Source organism: Bombina bombina, chromosome 1 (genome assembly GCF_027579735.1).
Source record: "Bombina bombina isolate aBomBom1 chromosome 1, aBomBom1.pri, whole genome shotgun sequence".
NCBI classification, from domain to species: domain Eukaryota; kingdom Metazoa; phylum Chordata; class Amphibia; order Anura; family Bombinatoridae; genus Bombina; species Bombina bombina.
Genome location: NC_069499.1, coordinates 455622440 through 455642730, shown reverse-complemented (window position 1 = coordinate 455642730; position 20291 = coordinate 455622440). Strand labels below are relative to the sequence as shown.

The following is a 20291-nucleotide window of genomic DNA, read 5'->3' as shown; positions in this document are numbered from 1 at the left end:
AATATGTGTATGTATATATATATATATATATATATATATATATATATATATATATACATTTAGGTTTAACGGGGTCGGGTTAGCGCACATGAAAATTTAGTTATCTTAAAGCACATTATTAAAATATTAAATATAAAATATTAATAAAAATTATTAAACATACTGTAAATTATTCTAAATAATAGAATAGAATAAATCTATATTTTTTACAGCATGTTTAATTATTTTTATTAATATATTTTAATATTTTATGTTTAATATTTCAATAATGCACCTTAAGATTACTAAGGGCCAGATTACCAGCGGCGCGGTATCTTAACTTGCGCCCATAAAGGGGCAAGCAAATTTGCCTATTGACAGGCGCATGTTAAATAATTACAAGTAGCTGGTAATGTGACTGCAAAATCACAGTTTAACTTTGCGCTTTGCACAATAAAAAATAAAAAATGCCCCAATTGCCCCAAAAATACAGAGTAAGGTACATTTACATTTAAAATAAAGAGCAGCATTTTTATTTAAAAAAAAAAAAAAGCACAAAGCAGTTATAAGGGGTTAAAGTGAGGGGATGTGGGGTGTTACATAGAGGTGAATGGGGGGCTGTGTTTTCACTATAAATATATATGTATATGCTTATATACATATATATTTATGTTTTAATAGGTGTATATACACATATAAACACAAATATATGTATTGCTGCCCAACGCTGTATGATTTGCCTCCTGCGCTGCAATAGATTGTTTGCCGTGGCTGTCAGCATTTAAACGAGGCTCCTATTGGAGCTTATGGAAGCACGCTGTCGTGAACGATTGGCTTCCTGGAAATACGAACACAACCTTGTTTACGTGTGCTAGTATTACTGAATGAAAGGCAAATATAGCGCTCACGTAAGCATAATATTGCACTCCACTCATAATCTAGCCATAAGTGTTCATGTGCGCTAACCTGACTGCTTAAATCTAAATCGTGAAACCCAATGCGCAAAACACATAATAAGCATTTCTATGTCCTTCACATAGAATTTTTTTTTCTTTTAATGATTAAATATATATCTCTATATATATCTGATACTCCCATAGACTTCAATGGAGTGTGAAAACTAAATAAAAACTGAACACCCCTATCATGTTTATTCAAGTGTGCTCAACCCGACATGGATTATAAATATTCCACACACACACACACATATATATATATATATATATATATATATATATACATTTTTACCAAAAATACATCATATATATATATATATAGAAATATTTATTTAAAAATAAATAGAACATATTCTTCTATGTGAAGAACATTGGAATGTGGAATATTTATAAGTCATGTTGGGTTAAGCACACTTGAATAACTGTGTTTGGCGTGTTCAATTTTTATTTAGTTTCACACTCAATTGAAGTCTATGGGGCATATTTATCAAGCTCCGTACAGAGATTGATGCCCATATTTCATAACTTGTGCCTGAAGGCTCGCCGGAAACACAAGTTATGAAACAGCGGTCTAAAGACCACTGCTCCATAACATGTCTGCCTGCTCTGAGGTGGCGGACAGAAATCGCCAGAAATCAACCCGATCGAAAACAATCGGGTTAATTGACACCCCCTGCTAGCGGCCGATTGGCCACAAATCTGCAGGGGGCAGTATTGCACCAGAAGTTTACCAGAAATGCTGGTGCAATGATAAATGCAGAGAGCGTATGCGTATTGCACAATGATAATTCAGCCCTTATGGGCGAAGTTAACACAGTTGTAATATTTTTTTAGCTTGTAGGGTTTTTGCTCACACGCAAACATTTTACCTTCAACTTGTAATATGAGCGCAACCTGACACACGTATAAACCTTCTGTCCAGTGTAGTTTATGCTCGAGCAGGATCGCTAAATTGCGTTCTACTCGTAATCTAGCCATACATATATTTTTCTTCTTTTTTCTCTTCATTTTCTATTTTTTCTCTTCTCCTTTTTAAAACTATTCTTTAATCTCCTATTCTTTTTGCATGTTCCTGACCCCTTCTCTTTTACAGTCTCTATCTTCTTCTTTCTTGAAGAGTAATTGTGAAAATGGCTTTGGGGCATTAAATAGAGGCTATTTTTTATTGATTTGTTAATAGACAGATAATGAAATAGATGGATATCACAACACTTTTTATTCTTATAAAAATAAAATATTTATTGACAATTTATTGACTCATAGCCGACATTAAATACTATTTGCATTATTCATATTTCCTTCTTGTAAAATATAATATAGGTTTACATCATTTTATTTATTTAAAGTATTGTGTGCTTTAAATTATAATCTGTTTATAAACAGTGGACTTACTATACTGACAGAACTAAAACAATTTCTCTTTGTGGGATTTCATCAAATATTTTAATTTTCAAGCACTGTCTGAAAAAAAAAGCCCTGGATTTTTCAAAACAGTGAAGATCAATTCTAAATTATATACTTTAGAATAGTTTTTCTTTAATATTTCAGTTGGGTTTCTTAACTGAATTGTGCCATTGATTCTAGGGATGTGTACGTTCTTCTCTGCACTGTTCTGTGATAAATGTATTTAGGTGGACCAGAAAAATGTTGCTTTGCGGGGCATCTTGTAAACCCTATTGGACTTTCATGAAACAATTTTTGAAGTTCTTGTTTAACTTGAATAGATTGAAAATAGACATATATGGTGAAATGCCTTACAAAATATGACCTTTTCATAATCCTCTTTTAATAAAAGTGGTACACGGAGTTATGTCGACCACATGGTAACATATTCATTGCTACGACAAAGGAAAAAAACATCCTTTACAAAGGCCCACATATTTTTTTCGAGGCAATGCAGAAATATAGATTGGGTTACCGCTAAGAATTAAAATATATCCCACTGATAAGCGGTAGGCGGCCAGCAATGGGAATTGTTCCAGAAATAAGGATCTAAGCAAACTGATCAAATAAGAAAAAAAGATTAGATTTTTATACAAAGATTTCATATTTTGTGTTTCAGTTGTACATACTGTTCTTTTGGGCTTTTTATCAGTTCAGAGCAAGCCTACTTTTTTGGCACATGCTTCTCTGCTGTCAACATTACAAAACCAGATGGATGACCACCTATCACTTAAGACAGATTTGCTACAGAAGCAAAGAACAGTAGAGAGGTTTGATCTTGCCAAAGTAAAAGCTGAGACAGTGATGAATTCTCATTAAATAATGCTTATAAAATACAAGGGAAAGGTATAGAAAAGATAAACCATTACCACCCCCTTTTCTCTTGAGTAGTAAATAATGTACCGATGAACAAAATTCTTTCGTACCAAAATTACTGAACTATATTCTCATACACATTAATAAGATATTAGTTTTTTAAATGTAATTATTTTATATTTATAAATATATATATATATATATATATATATATATATATATATATAATAGATGGTTACTACTTCACTTTGAGGGTAACTTTATCTCCCAACTACAAATAAGAATTTTTGGGGCAAAGGCAGAGCAAAATTAAAATGAATTGTAACAGATTGAATCTAAAGTACAATTATATCATACATTATAGGTAAACATAATTAAAAAACATACAATAAAAATATTATATCAAACACAAACAAATCAACTATGACTTTTATGAGATGCACTCTCTATTTATATAACTTTTAATGCAAGCCCTCCACCTCTATAGCAGAAGCATGGGAGCATGCTGCTATTTTCTTCAATTGCATGGACGGTACAGCTACTCAGTGGTTGCGCTGCTCCCCTTGTTACAAAAATAAATAAATGCAGTTAAGAGAGAACCTAAACCCTAAAATTATAAAAGGCAGTTGAGAAGAAGTATAATCATTTTATCTTATTAATAGCTTATTTATATTTTAAAAACAACAAACAATGTATGCAATTATTATTTTGAGATGAACCAACAAAGCAAATTGCTATTACTGTAGGTTAATTTATAAAATATGACATTAAAATCAGTTAAAGAGTTCCACTGCACCAAGAATCTATACATTGTGATTGACGATTCTTCCATTTTTATTCTACTTCCTATTTTAAAAAGACAGTAGAGTCTTGCTATTTTAAGAGCTCTGCAAGAGTTCTGAATTTTACACACTCCTGTTTTGGGAGAACCATATCAGAGTCCCTCTCTGCATTTCTGCCTAAAACCAATAACTGATGTCCTCCAAGCAGCAAGGTCACCTATGCCCCATACCTGAACTCCACAAATCACCAAGGTCATTTAAATTCCAACTCTGAACTCCACAAAGCACCAAAATAGTCCAAACCACACTCCTGAACTCCATATAACACCAAAGTCACCAAAACCCCATAGCTGGACTCCACTAAGCAACAAAGTCACCCAAAACCCCATTTCTGAACTTCAAGGTTACCATCATCTCACCGCAGAAATCCATAAGGCACCAAGATCACCTAAACCCATATGTGGACTCCAGAAAAAACACCAAGCTCACCCAAACCCCACCCCTAAACACCACAAAGCACCAAAGACACCATTATCCCACCACTTAGCTCCATACAGTACCAAGGTTACCCAAACCAGGACTCAATAAAGTTCCAAGGTTACCCAGACCTTACCCTTGGATTCCGTAAAGCTGCAAGGTCATCAAAATCTCACCCTCGAACTCTACAAACCAATAAGGTCACCCAAACAACGTGCATGAATTCCTCAAAGCCTAAATATCACCCAAACCTTACCCTTGGATTCCGTAAAGCTGCAAGGTCATCAAAATCTCACCCTCGAACTCTACAAACCAATAAGGTCACCCAAACAACGTGCATGAATTCCTCAAAGCCTAAATATCACCCAAACCCCTCTACAAATCACCAAGCTCACTCGAACCTATACCTTAACTCATCAATGCAACAAGGTCACTCAAAATCCATATCAGGACTTCTCAAAGTCCCCAGGCTGAGCCCTCCCCAGCTCACCTAAACCCACCCCAAACAGAAGAGCTATGCCTCCTCTCAGGATAAATAATGAGAGGTATGATATGTGCTGTCAGTAGAGAAAAGGATACCTTCATCTCATTGCTATCAATATATATAATATATGGTATTGATAAATAATTAGTAATATATGATTTTATTTAAAAAAAGAGACTTGGATAATAAACATTATACTATTATATAACTGCGTAGCATGTTAAACATATGCTTCAGCTGCTACTATTTTTTAACATCTCATTAACAGTATATGTTACAGTGGGCTGTCTTAGTGAATACAGAGTAGATGGTAAGATATAAGGTTCTTTAAAATATAAAAATTGACATGACCATTTTAATATTTGTTAATGGAAATTACTCTTTTAAGGCCTTGCCAATACTAAACACACATAGAATATCTTTCTCTGAAATTGTCAGTTCCTACAGAGCTTTTAGTATGGAATCTGAGCACTTGGTAGCAATGTCCCAAACAATACCTGCAATTTGCATTCCTCAGCAGTAGATGGAGCAAACACAAAGTATAATTCTACACTCAAGAGACTGGAGCATCTTTCCAGTCTTGCTGCAGATTCAAGACGGGAGTAATGTCAGCTATAAATCATGTTATTTTTACTCTCATCACGTGATCTGGCTGTGCAGACCTATCATGTAGTCACTTTTTCCACTTGCATGTTTTGCATGTGGAAGCTATCAATATTGTTTTGTAATTAAAAGTACAGTATTGTGTAATTACTTGTCCTGCATCCTATCTGTCATTCCTCATTTGGTACTTTCTTTCAGTTCTATTATTTTGATAGTCTCCCCTCACATTTCAGCGCAAGCTTAGAATAGCTTAGGATCTTTGTTACACTGTTCTCTGGAAAAAGTCCAGCATTTCTTAATATAGACGGCAGTGGGAAACTGCTGGTAGCTATCCCCTAGTGAGGCAGATTTGTTTTCACTAACTTTTCCCAAACGCTCATAGGCGCAGATGGTTCCACACCACCAGTCATGGCTTCACATACAGTTTTCCAGAGAGCAAGAAATATATGACACAGAGAGTTTTCTCTAAGTTGATTTATTACATTGCCTGCTTTCTGCACTGCAATATGCCTGCAAAGGTACAATATAATGTGATATATGGCTAACATTAGAAATTGTTATAGGTAGATAGTGTTTGCAAATACTTCTGGACACAGTTTTCTAGTCATTTTCTGTTCAGATGCAGAGCATACATCAGCAATTAAGTATTGCATTGCAAAATTGTCTGCATATAAAATATGTGTTAAGTCTTAACAAATGTTTTTGCAAAATTTGCATTGGTTTGCAGTACAGAGATAAACCCCTTGATACACGTCATAGGTATGTGTACCTTTTCTCCTTTGTTGTGGATAATTAGAGGCAGATACGCAAGAGCTTTTCTAGACAATCACTGTGTGGAATGTAATAAAAGTGCATTCAGAGGGATTCAGTTTTTAATTTAGTGTCCCTTTACTATCTTTTTTATCGATGTAATTACCAAAAAAGGTTGAGGGACAGATTACGAGTGGGGCTCAAACGTTTGCGTGCGAGCGATATCAGGTTTTCCCTCAAGTTAAATTGCGCTCATATTACAAGGTGAAAGTAAACATGATAGCTAGAGCACAACTGAAGTTAACGCTCATCGGGTTAGCGCATCCTCAGAGCTGTAGTTAACTGTTTTGCAAAAGAAAAAGTGTTTTAAAACATATAAAAAATACAAAACACAATACAGTTACACTCATAATAACACTATCTAATAAAAATAATAACAAAAAATATTGCACATAAAAGTTATAAGGGATCAAAGATATGAGCTCTCAGGTGTTAGAAAATTAAAGGCAGGTAAATGGATTTAACATAGACATACATTCATATACAGTCTAAATATGTCTATATATGTGTGTGTCTATATATGTATACTTATGTATTTATGTATTTGGCAGAGGCTAAAGAAGCACATCTTATTAAAGTTAAATATTTCTCTCCCAATTGGAGTATCAAATGACAATGTGTAATTTTAGTCTTACCTCCACTCTGCTTTGTTATGCAAAAATGAATTACACTGGTCTGGAAGTTTGCTATCATTTGACATGGATTCAAGGTTGGATATGATCTGTTTGAATGATGGTCGAGTCTGAAAAATAAATAAAAAATAAAAAAAATATTGCAGTCATTAGTTTATTTTTATTTATTTGAATATAAATTTAAATTACCTAAGGTTGCAATTGAAAAGTGAATGTAAATTGTATGGCAAAACTAAAGAAATTATTCTAAAATTGCATGTAAAGAAATACTAAAGGTAACATTTTGGAACTCTAAAGCACAATGTACAAAATACATCCATGGTAATTATCTCCCGTGTTGGGCCAGAATCCCTGAAAGAAGAGTACCCAGCACCTTGGTAAAAATTCCCAGGAGCAGTAGAAAAGCAAATGGCAGAGCAGTTCCTGGTAGAGAGCTTCTCTCTTCGTATGCAGTGAATTGGTAGTGCCTGTCCAGAGATGTAAACCTTAGGTAATGATGATGCTCTCAATGAATAGGAATGTGAAGATATCCTTCAGATCTGTTGTAGACATGAACTGACCCTGAAGTACTAATGGAAGAATTGACCTGATGGTTTCCATCTTGAAAGATGGAACCCTTAGAAACTTGTTCTAAGTTTTTAGATCCAATATGGCTTTGAATGTCCCCTCCTTCTTCGGGACAATGAATAGGTGTGAATAAAACCCTTTTCCCCGATCTTGCAACAGTGCGCAAACTAACTCAGCACAAACTGTTACCTTATATTTCAAGTACTTTAAATGAGGGCCAGTCTGCAAAGAATGGGTTGTGTGAGGCTAAAAAAAATGATTTATATTGCACTAGCCATCTTTCCTACACCCTCTCTTATGGTTACTATCCACCGAGTTTAAATTAGAATAAATATTCACAAATGTAAGATTGTCTCTTGCGGAACACCTCTATCCTTGCAATCTCCTTGACTAGGCAAAGAACTGCTGGAAGGGGAAGTAAGAGCGATATATGAGAGATCTGGTGTAGGATATCTTTGCCTCATCCTGATGGCCAGGTGATGTAATTCTCAATAGTAAGGTCTTGTGGACTCTTGCCACGATTAGAAATAAACTATCAATTGCACTCATGTTATCAATTTATATGAATATTTAAGTTATAAAACCTGCGTTCAGACTTAAAAGGTCAGCATCATAAATATTGAATAAGAATTTTTTTGCTCATATAGGGCTAGATTATAAGTGGAGTGCAAAATATCGCTCCACTTTGTAATACCAGCGCATGCAAATGTGTGCTGGTATTACAGGTGAGGTGCAATGCGAATGCTTTTTTAGGCTCCAATGAGTGCCTCGTTCCCATGCCGTGAGACACGGCATGAAAACGTAGCACAGCGATGGGTGTAAGTCGCTCAGCAAATGTAAATATATATGTATATGAATATATACCTATAAATGCATGTGTTAATATGTGCATATACACATATTAACAAATACAAATAAATGTATACCCTGTGTGCACAATTATAAGGCAAGTGAGTATTTTGACCAAATTATAATTTTATGCATATTGTCTAACTGCAAGTTGTATAAACTTGAATGCTTATTGGATTTAAGCAAATCAGGTGACGTGTATTTGTGTAATGAGGGAGGGTGTGGCATTTGGATATCAACACCTATATTAGGCAGCTTTTTTTCCTCAGGCAAAATGGACCAAAAAAGAGATTTAACTGACTCTGAAAAGTCAAAATTGTAAAAAGTCTTTCAGAGGGATGCAGCACTGTTGAAATTGCTAAGATATTGGGGTGTGATCATAAAGCCCTCAAACGTTTTGTTGCAAATAGTCAAAAGGGTCGCAAGAAAGGTGTTGAGAAAAAAAGATGCAAATTACCTGCCAAAGCTTTGAGAAGAATCAAACGTGAAGCTACCAGGAACCCATTATCCTCCAGTGCTGTCATATTCCAGAACTGCAACCTATCTGGAGTGCCCAGAAGTACAAGGTATTCAGTCCTCAGAGACATGGCCAAGGTATAGAAGGCTGAAACCCGACCACCACCGAATAAGACACATAAGTTAAAAGACTGGGCCAAGAAATATCTGAAGACAGATTTTTCAAAGATTTTATAGACTGATGAGATGAGAGTGACTCTTGACAGACCAGATGGATGGACCCGTGGCTGGATCAGTAACGGGCACAGAGCTCCATTTCGACTCAGACGCCAGCAAGGTGGAGGTGGGTTACTGGCATGGGCTGGTGTTATTAAAAATGAGCTAGTTTGACCTTTTCGGGTTGAAGATGGACTCAAAATCAACTCCCAAACCTACTGACAGTTTTTAGAAGACACTTTCTTCAAACAGTGGTACAGGAAAAAGTCTACATCTTTCAAGAAGACCATGATATTTATGCAGGACAATGCTCCACCGCATGCATCAAAGTACTCCACTGCGTGGCTAGCCAGTAAAGGCTTTAAAGATGAAAGAATAATGACATGGCCCCCTTCCTCACCTGACCAAAACCATATTGAGAACTTGTTGGCCCTTCTTAAATGGGAGATTTACGGTGAAGGAAATCAGTACACCACTCTGAACAGTGTCTGGGAGGCTGTGGTTGCTGCTGCACAAAAAGTTGATCGTCAACAGTTCAAGAAACTGACAGACTCCTGTCATGTTCTGTCTCAGGATATCATGTGAGAGCCTCATTGTCTGGAACAGTTGCTTGTAAACAGGTGCAAAGGAAATCTTTCTTCTGGCAATGGCCAAGTGTAGGAATTGCATAAAGCAGGAAACAAACTTGTAGATTGGTAACAGGTTTAAAGGTAAAGGCTTTCTCCTGGTAATACCTTGTAAACAGGTGCAAAGGAAATCTTTCTCCAAAGAAATACAGGAAACAGGTTCTGACTTGACAAAACAGATCCAATGTGAAGACAAAAATGCAGACTAAAAGCCATCCTTAAATAGGGAGGTTTTGCACAGGGTTGGTTCTGATTAATTCCAGAATTGAGAACACCTGTGTGTTGCACAGGTGTAATAACAAGTAAGGCAAATAGTTATTTATCAGATCTTTTAAGTTCCTTGCTATTCCTAGAACTGGCTGTGGCTCATCACACAAGCAAACCGACTTGCAAGCACACAGGAATAGGAGCCACAGGTTCAAATCCCCACACAGCCCTTCTTAGCAGAATGCCTCCCAGACCTTTTCTTTTTCTTTTTAATCTGGAGGCTTGGTTCCTGACAGATGCCCCCTCCAAAGAGCGCACTCTGGGCGCTCAAAGCCTGTTCAAACATCTGAAGGTGGGATTTACTAACAAGTGTTCCATTTGAAGCCCTAATACAATCAGATGGAATGGATTCTTTGCTTGGAACAGCTGCCTGAGATTGGGGACCCTTAGAAGATATCCCTGTAGGCATAACAAGAGCTGAAAAACCAAGACAGTTTTGATTTAGAGGTTCCTGATTATACCCAGCAGCTTGCAATGGACTGGCTGATGGGCAGGGTACCTCCGGGTAGGAAAAGACCTCTCCTTCAGAGTCAAGGAATTCGTTATCTGGGTCATATCTGCCTGATGGGTAGAGTACCTCCGGGTAAGGTATGACCTCTCCTTCAGAGTCCAGGAATTCATTTTCTGTGTCATTTATATCCAATTCAACCATCTCATCCAATTCTTTCTCAGGCAATGAGTAGCTGGGTGAAGGTGGTACAAGGAGGTGTGGATCTTTAGAATTGGCAGAGTCTGATTCAGCTGGAAGGTTTGTCACTTTTATGTCTGATGAGTGACTTTTGTTAGCTGGATCTCCAGCCAGGGCAGAAACAAGGTAATGTGCAGGATTTCCAGGAGGTATTTTTGCAGAGTTCCCCAATGTGGTTGATGCAGAAACAGACGCAGTGGTATGGGTAATGGATGTAGTTGGAGTTGTACTCCCAATGACCATCTGTTTCAAATCAGGTACCATTTCTTGAAGCGTGTTAGAAACGGTTGTTTGTAGAATAGATGTATTCTCCATAGCTGGGTCATCTCCAGGGGTATCATACAGTTTGCTAGTGGAAGTATAATTTGTTCCCTTAACATCAGAGTTCATTTTCAACTTGGCTGTATCTTGACTTGATCCTCTAGGAGGTCTTACTGGACACCCTGTGATGCGGTGACCAGGTCCCCCACAATAGAAACAGAGGTTAAGTTGTCTTCGCCGAATTTTCTCCTCTTCTGTTAAGGGTTCTTTAAAACCTTTCCTTGTTTGGGAGGTAACTTTAGACAAGGTTTCGGTTGGGAGAGATAACATTTCCACCAGCTCCATAAAGTTAATGAGTATGTCCTTAATAAACTTTAACATTGAATCCAATACAGCAATAATCCCAGAGGGCTCTCTTTTAGTGTCTTCACATTCTGTCATGTTCTGTCTCAGGATATCATGTGAGAGCCTCATTGTCTGGAACAGTTGCTTGTAAACAGGTGCAAAGGAAATCTTTCTTCTGGCAATGGCCAAGTGCAGGAATTGCATAAAGCAGGAAACAAACTTGTAGATTGGTAACAGGTTTAAAGGTAAAGGCTTTCTCCTGGTAATACCTTGTAAACAGGTGCAAAGGAAATCTTTCTCCAAAGAAATACAGGAAACAGGTTCTGACTTGACAAAACAGATCCAATGTGAAGACAAAAATGCAGACTAAAAGCCATCCTTAAATAGGGAGGTTTTGCACAGGGTTGGTTCTGATTAATTCCAGAATTGAGAACACCTGTGTGTTGCACAGGTGTAATAACAAGTAAGGCAAATAGTTATTTATCAGATCTTTTAAGTTCCTTGCTATTCCTAGAACTGGCTGTGGCTCATCACACAAGCAAACCGACTTGCAAGCACACAGGAATAGTAACCACAGAGCCACAGGTTCAAATCCCCATACAGCCCTTCTTAGCAGAATGCCTCCCAGACCTTTTCTTTTTCTTTTTAATCTGGAGGCTTGGTTCCTGACAACTCCATAGAGGAAAGGATTATGACTGAAAAGAAGGGTGGCTATATTCTTTGTTTGTTTATTATTCTCACTTTAATAGATACAATAAAAAAGTAAGATGGGAAAATTTTCATTTTTCGTTTAGTTGCTTAATAAATCTGCACACTAATTGTTCCTCAATAATTGTGCACACATATATTCTCCTAAGAAAGCCAAAACCTCACTTTAACTTTCTTAAATATTCAGGTTTGAGGTTTATCAACATTTTGGATTAACCAAGAGCACTGTAGTTGTTTAATAATTAAATGAATCCTCAAAAATACAACTTGCCTAATAATTGTGCACACAGTGTATATTCATATATATATATTTGTACAGGGAACACACAGTTCCCATAGACTAAAATGAAAAAGCACTTTTCAATGCAGTTTTTTTTCTAACACCCCACAGTCGCTAACTTTAGCCCCCAAAAACTGCTAAGTGCAGTTTTATGTTTTAAAATGCTACATTAAAAAAAAGAAAGAAAACTAACACTGGAGTTTTGGGGCATTTGGAAACATTTATAAACTTAACCAAAGATCTGATCTCTGGTTAATTTTATAAGCGCTAATTACTACTGTGAGAACAAAACAGGTCACCTAGCACTTTGGGTTGAATCTGCTGCAAATACATTATCTTGCACAGGTCAGGATTCTGAAGAGAACCTACCCTACTGAACAAAAATTTATAGACATACAGACACCAACATAAACAGAGTGCACATGCTATTAGTGTATAAAATAAAGTAATTGGGCTTATCCTACTGCCAAGATGTTTCACAAGCACCTTTAATTGCAAGGACTATTTTCCTGTGTGTGTATACACGTATTTCACTTTCTGTTCTCTGTCCAGGGGGAACTTAGTTCCATTTGCAAAAATAGTGCAGGAACTCTGTTCCCATGCATTGCCACTGGACTTGACCCCTGGGTTTCAACCTAGCAGGAGCGAGGTACCATCTTTTAAAAATCTTATAATTAAGTTCCAATAATTGTGTGATGGTGGAGATGTATATAATTGCATATGGTGTTTCAATACCCTGTACTCAGCATCGATCTCAGTTCCGCCTGCCATTGGGTAGCTTAGGCAGAAAGGACAGATCTAGGGGGATCTTTTCACAACGAATCAACTAATATTGGTCAATATTTTTTTCAAGGTTATATGTTTTTCAAGGATATATGGAATACCATACGTAGCAAGATTGGCCGCGCTGTACCACTTCAAAAATATTGAAGCTGACCATGTCCTCAGAGTCTCCACGCTCTTCTCACCACCAAAATAAAAGCTCACAATAGTGCAGCAAATTCCAAACAATTTGGTGGCCCAAATTCAGAGCATACTCGCAAGATGTCAGTGAAAAGTCAGCCTTTATTATATGCTGCTTCAGAAATGTATTAAAATATAGCTCAACGTGTTTCGGCTATTTCAATAGCCTTTTTCAAGAGCAAAAAATAATAGCTCTAATGTTATGCTCTTGAAAAAGCGATTGAAATAGCTGAAACGTGTTGAGCTATATTTTAATACATATACACAGTGCCCTCCACAATTATTGGCACCCTTGCTAAATATGAGCAAGGAAGGTTGTGAAAATTAGTTTTAATTGTTCAACTTTTTGATCTTTTGTTTATGAAGTACACAAAAATACTCTGCTCTCAATAATTGCAAACATTACATTGTTAAATATATGTGTGCCACAATTATTTGCACCCTTTTAGTCAATACGTTGTGCTAGCTCCCTTTGCCAAGATAACAGCTCTAAATCTTCTCCTATAATGCCTTATGGGGTTGAAGAATACATGGCAAGGGATCTGAGACAATTCCTCAATACAGAATCTCTCCAGATCCTTCAAATTTTGAGGTTGACACTTGTGAACTCTCCTCTTCAGTTCACCCTACAGGTTTTCTAGGGGTTCAAGTCAGGGGACTGGGATGGCCATGACAGGAAACTATTTCTGTTTTGATTTTGATGTATGTTTTGGATCATTGCCCTGCTGGAAGATCCAACCACGGCCCATTTTAAGCTTTCTGGCAGAGGTAGTCAGGTGTTCATTTAATATCTGTTGATATTTGATAGAGTCCATGATGCCATGTATCCTAACAAAATGTCCAGGTCCTCTGACAGAAAAACAGCCCCAAAACATTATCGAACCACCACCATATTTGACTGTGGGCATGAGGTACTATTCCATATGGCTACCTTTCTCTGTGCGCTAAATTCACCTCTGGTGTTTATTGCCAAAAAGCTCTATTTTGGTTTCATTTAACCATAGAACCCGATACCATTTGAAGTTCCAATTGTGTCTGGCAAACTGAAGGCACTTGAGTTTTATTTTTAGATGAGTGTCGAGGATTTTTTCTTGAAACCCTTCCAAACAACTTTTGGTTATGTAGGTGAAGTTGGATTGTAGTTTTGGAAACTTTCTGACCCCAAGATGCAACTAACTTCTACCATTCTCCAGCTGTGATCCTTGGAGATATTTTGTCCACTCTAACCATCCTCTTCACAGTGCATTAAAGGCAATATAGACACACTTCCTCTTCCAGATTGATTTATAACATTTCAAGTTCACTGGAAATTCTTAATTATTGCCCTGATGTTGGAAATGAGCATTTTCAATGCTGCTTTTGCTATTTTTTATAGCCACTTCCCATTTTGTGAAGCTCAACAACCTTTTTCTGCATATCAGTTATATTCCTTGGTCTTACCCATTGTGATGAATAACTAAGGGAATTTGGCCTATGTGTTACCTCATATTTATACCCTTGTGAAACAAGAAGTCATGGTTGAACAATTTCCTGTTCCCAGTCACTCAGGTCTACTAAAAAATTTAAAATATCAATGGAAATATACTTAAAATATATGGATTCCTAGGGCTGCCAATAATTATGGCACACATATATTTAACAAAGATTTATTTATTTTTTGGATAAACCTGTTTTGTGTTTGCAATTGTTTGATATCTATGAGAGCAGAGTATGTTTGTGTATTTTTTTAACAAAAGATCAAAAGGTCAAACAATAAAGGCAATTTTTTACAGCCTTCTCTGGTCATATATACTAAGGGTGCCAATATTATTGGATGGCACTTGTATGTATATATATATATATATATATATATATATATATATATATATATATATATATATACACATACACAGTATCCCACAAAAGTGAGTACACCCCTCACATTTTTGCAAATACTTTATTTTATCTTTTCATGTGACAACAATGAAGAAATGTCACTTTGCTACAATGTAAAGTAGTGAGTGTACAGCCTGTATAACATTGTAAATTTGCTATCCCCTTAAAATAACTTAACACACAGCCAATAATGTCTAAACCGTTGGCAACAAAAGTGAGTACACCCCTAAGTGGAAATCTCTAAATTGGACCCAAAGTGTCATTATTTTGTGAGGCCACCAATATTTTCCAGCACTGCCTTAACCCTTTTGGGCATGGAGTTCACCAGAGCTTCAAAGGTTGCCACTGGAGTCCTCTTCCACTCCTCCATGACGACATCACAGAGCTGGTGGATGTTAGAGACCTTGTGCTCCCCCACCTTCCGTTTGAAGATGCCCCACAGATGCTCAATAGGGTTTAGGTCTGGAGACATGCTTGGCCAGTCCATCACCTTTACCCTCAGCTTCTTTAGCAAGACAGTGGTCGTCTTGGAGGTGTGTTTGGGGTCGTTATGTTGAAATGCTGCCCTGTGGCCCAGTCTCCGAAGGGAGGGGATAATGCTCTGCTTCAATATGTCACCGTACATGTTGGCATTTATGGTTCCCTCAATGAACTGTAGCTCCCCAGTGCTGGCAGCACTCATGCAGGCCCAGACCATAACACTCTCACCACCATGCTTGACTGTAGGCAAGACACACTTGTCTTTGTACTCCTCACTTGGTTGCCGCCACACACGCTTGACACCACACATGCTTGACACCATCTGAACCAAATTAGTTTATCATGGTCTCATCGGACCACAGGACATGGTTCCAGTAATCCATGTCCTTAGTCTGCTTGTCTTCAGCAAACTGTTTGCAGGTTTTCTTGTGCATTATCTTTAGAAGATGCTTCCTTCTAGGATGACAGTCATGCAAACCAATTTGATGCAGTGTGTGGTGTATGGTCTGAGTACTGACAGACTGACCCCCACCCCTTCAACCTCTGCAGCAATGCTGGCAGCACTCATACATATTTTTCCCAAAGACAACCTCTGGATATGACGTTGAGCACTCAACTTCTTTGGTCGACTATGGCGAGGCTTGTTCTGAGTGGAACCTGTCCCGTGAAACTGCTGTATGGTCTTGCCCACCGTGCTGCAGTTTCAGGGTCTTAGCAATCTTCTTATAGCCTAGGACATCTTTATGTAGAACAACAATTATTTTTTTTCCGATCCTCAGAGTTCTTTGCCATGAGGTGCCATGTTGAATTTCCAGTGACCAGTATGAGAGAGTGTGAGAGCGATAACACCAAATTTAACACACCTGCTCCCCATTCACACCTGAGACCTTGTAACACTAACGAGGCACATGACACCGGGGAGGGAAAATGGCTAATTGGGCCCAATAAGGAAATAACACACACAACCTCTCATACGACACACACACACCACACAATCTCATACAACACACACACCACACACTCTCATACAGCACACACACCACACACTTTGATACAGCACACATATTCTCCTATAACACACACACTACACACTTATATAAAACACACACTTTCCTACAACACAGACAAGTCGCAACCCAGTAAACATGGTGTTGCAACCCAGTAATGGGTCCTGACCCGTGGTTTGAAGAACCCTGCATTAAAAGTATAGTGCACATTTTTACCAGATTGTGTGTTATTCTTTGTGCAAGGCTGAGCACAAGATAATGCACTGTGCTATTAATTGCAGTCATAGTAAGCTCTAGTCACTAATGAAAAAAACTACATGCTCTGGCAAAATGTTATTTTTACATCAGAATGTCCTCTTAAGAAGGGCAATGAAGCCTAGCAAAAGATGTACTGAAATTTGTGTTAAATTAAATGTTTCAATTGGAAATCTTTTGTGCGGTATTCAGGAACTGTAATTGTGATGAACAGGCCAAATTAATCTTTCATACACCTTAATTAAAATGTTCTAAAACCTTTTTCCCTCTGGAATTTCCCTCTGAATGAAGTTTGACCATGATAAAACAACTCTGGTTTGTGAAAGTATGAATGTTGTATCATCATAAAACACTAGTGCATAATAATTTATTTACAAAGTTAGAATTTTGAGGTTTAATAAGGTCAAATAAAGTGAAATAATTATTAGAGAATAAAATTAAATACCTTTGAATCTGCTTCCCAACATTGACGCATCAGTTCTGCAAAACTTCTGGGACATGAGCTTGGAATTGTTAACCTCTGAAACATATGACATAAAACCAGTTTATTGAGCGATTAGTAAATAAACAATGTTAGTACTATTGACAATTTATTCCAAAGAACTATATAGAAAACATATAGGGGGATATTTATCAAAGGAGGTCCGACAGACCTCGCTGAATGCGGAGAGCAATACACTCTCTGTATTCAGCATTGCACCAGCAGATCTTGTGGCCGCCAGCAGGGGGGTGTCAATCAACCCGATCGTACTCGATCGGGTTGAATTCCGGCGATCTCTGTCCGCCTGCTCAGAGCAGGGGGACAGCGTTATGGAGCAGCGGTCTTTCATAACTGCTGTCTGAAGACTCGCCAGAAACACGTGCCCTCAAGCTCCATCCGGAGCTTCATGAATGGGCCTCATAGTATGTATATAATTCTTTGGCAGCAATGTTTGCAAAAAAGTTGTAGAAAAAGTTATACAAGTTGCAAACTGCTGCCATAAAGTGTGAAAGGCATCAGTTAGGTCCTATGAGCCCACCTAGGTTTACTCTTCAACAAAGGATAAAAAGAGAACATAACAAATTCAAGAATATTGGAAAAAAATTTTTTTAAATGGCATGCTTTATCTGAGTCACGAAAGTCTCATTTTGACTTTACTGTCCCTTTAAATTGGTGTAGGATATATTTGCCTCAGATGTACAAAATTAAAAAGCACATTAAGCTAACAAAATCTTTAGATGTGGTAACGAATCTTGTTAATTGCATAAATACTTAGCAAGAAAGGTAAATGCTTATTATATACATCCATATTTAAAACCACTAAGGAAATAAAGACAAGCAGCTATTCAAAAAAATGCATAACAGCAAAAATAATGGCCCAGCTTACAAGTGGAGCGCTAATGAAATTAGCTTGAAAAATTTTATTACAAGTCCATGGTAAAACAGATTTACCATAGAAGGTTTAGAGCAGCTGACATCATTTAAGCGCACCCTATACTTTCAATGGATATTGCTACCTCACTAAATATCGCTCATATTACAAGTTGAAAGTTATGGGTTGTGTATGAGCGAAAGCCAAAATAGCGATAATAATAATCAGTGCGACCTGAAATAATTTCTAAGGGTTTAAATAAAAGTTTCACAATACATATGTAAAACTTATTAAAATAAAAGTATCACACTCATATATAGACACTTTCAATAAAAATATGTTTAATATTGAAAAAAAATGTGTAAAAAGGATTAAAAATGGATATGGTACATGATAAAGTGTTTGAATGGGAAGGGCTTAAATACATACACATAAACACACACACACACACATACAGTATATATATATATATATATATATATATATATATATATATATATATATATATATATATATGAAGCAAGAGAGAGAGAGAAATACTTGCAATTCCTATGTGCTTCACTTAGAAGAAAGTATTTGTTTTAATTATATATATATATATATATATATATATATATATATTTGTCACGGCACTAGACTCCTGATTTGCAGGATATAGCCCTGTCTCTGTGCCACCAGAACTGGCTTTAGCTTGTGCTGATGCTTTCGGAGATCTGTTTCCTTCACTGGTTGTGCTCTTTAAATCCACCTGCCTGCCAACTACAGGCAGTTACCTTGTTAGCACTGCTTTTAAAGGCAGCCTCTTCAACCACTCCCTGCCCTGACATTGTGGTTCTACCACTCTCTAAGTGCCTCTGACCTTACCTGAGTTCCTGTTTGTTTTTTCCTCTGGTTCCTGAATTTGGCTTGCCTGCTGACTACTCTCTTGGATTTCCCTTTTGTTATTCTGGTATACCAAACTTGGCCTTGTCTCCTGACTACTCTAACGGATATTTGGTGACTTATCGGACTGCTCTCAGGTATCTGACTCTTGGCTTGTCTCCTAGCTATACTCTTTTCACCAGCCTGTCACTGCTACCTGTTATCCTGTGCCACCATCCTGCCTTCTCTGGTATCCTGTTCTTGTACCCAAGTAATGCAGAGGGCACCTGTCAAGCATAGGTACCCTGTTTCAGTGCCTAGTGGTGCAGAGGGCACTTGCCAAGTTCCAATATCCAGCTACTGCATCAAAGCTCTGCCGGGAGTTTTTGCCAAGTGCCAGTCTTCAACTACTGCACTCAAGCTCTGCAGAGGGAATCTGCCAAGTGCCAGTCTACAGCTACTGCACCCAAGATCTGCAGAGGATGTCTGTCAAGTTCCTGTATCCAGTTCCTGTGCCCAAGCTATGCAGAGGGTGTCTGTCAAGTTCCTGTATCCAGTTCCTGTACCCTAGCTCTACAGAGGATATCTGCCAAGTACCAGTCTCCAGTATCCAGCTCAAACACTGCAGTGGGTGCCCAGCCAGCTACTGTATCCTGTTCAGCTATGCCTAAAAGGGGTAGTTCCATTAAAAAGTCAATCTCACTGGCCCTTTTTAGTGCACATGACAGCCCTTAGTCTGACAACTCCACACATGAGCTACAAACCCCTTAACCCGCTCTTATGAGCATGGCAATATATATATATATATATATATATATATATATATATATATACATATATATATATGTGCAATATATATATATATATATATATATACTGTATATACATACATATTCATATATATATATATATATATATATATTTATATATATATATATATATATATATGTAAATATATTTTGCAAAATCATATACAGATTTATAAAGAAATATATATTTAAAAATATAAATATTTTCTTCTAAGTGAAGAACATAGGAATTTCAAGTATTCCTAAGGCACTTTCAGCTTTAGTGCAGTTAGTATAGCACAGCTCCAGGTTAGCACACAAGTGATAAAAGTAAAAACATTTTTAGAAGTCTATGGAGAAAGGGAGTTACGTCTCTTGTGATATCCAAAATCCAGAAGTTAGCGCATGAGTTTTTCTCTTTTGCGCTAACTTTTACTTTCAACATATCATAGTTAACAGGTGAGC

The 20291-nt window shown here is 37.2% G+C and overlaps 1 protein-coding gene across 1 annotated transcript in view; it reads right to left on the bottom strand.

Annotated features, from left to right (window-relative positions):
- MAP3K20 (mitogen-activated protein kinase kinase kinase 20) overlaps positions 1–20291 on the bottom strand; it is a 543230-nt gene that overhangs the window by 245825 nt on the left and 277114 nt on the right. The window contains exons 9-10 of the mRNA XM_053712840.1: positions 17271–17345; positions 6986–7092 (exon numbers count right to left, since the gene is read on the bottom strand). Coding sequence (XP_053568815.1) covers positions 6986–7092; positions 17271–17345 — 182 coding nt within the window. The remainder of the gene's footprint in view (positions 1–6985; positions 7093–17270; positions 17346–20291) is intronic.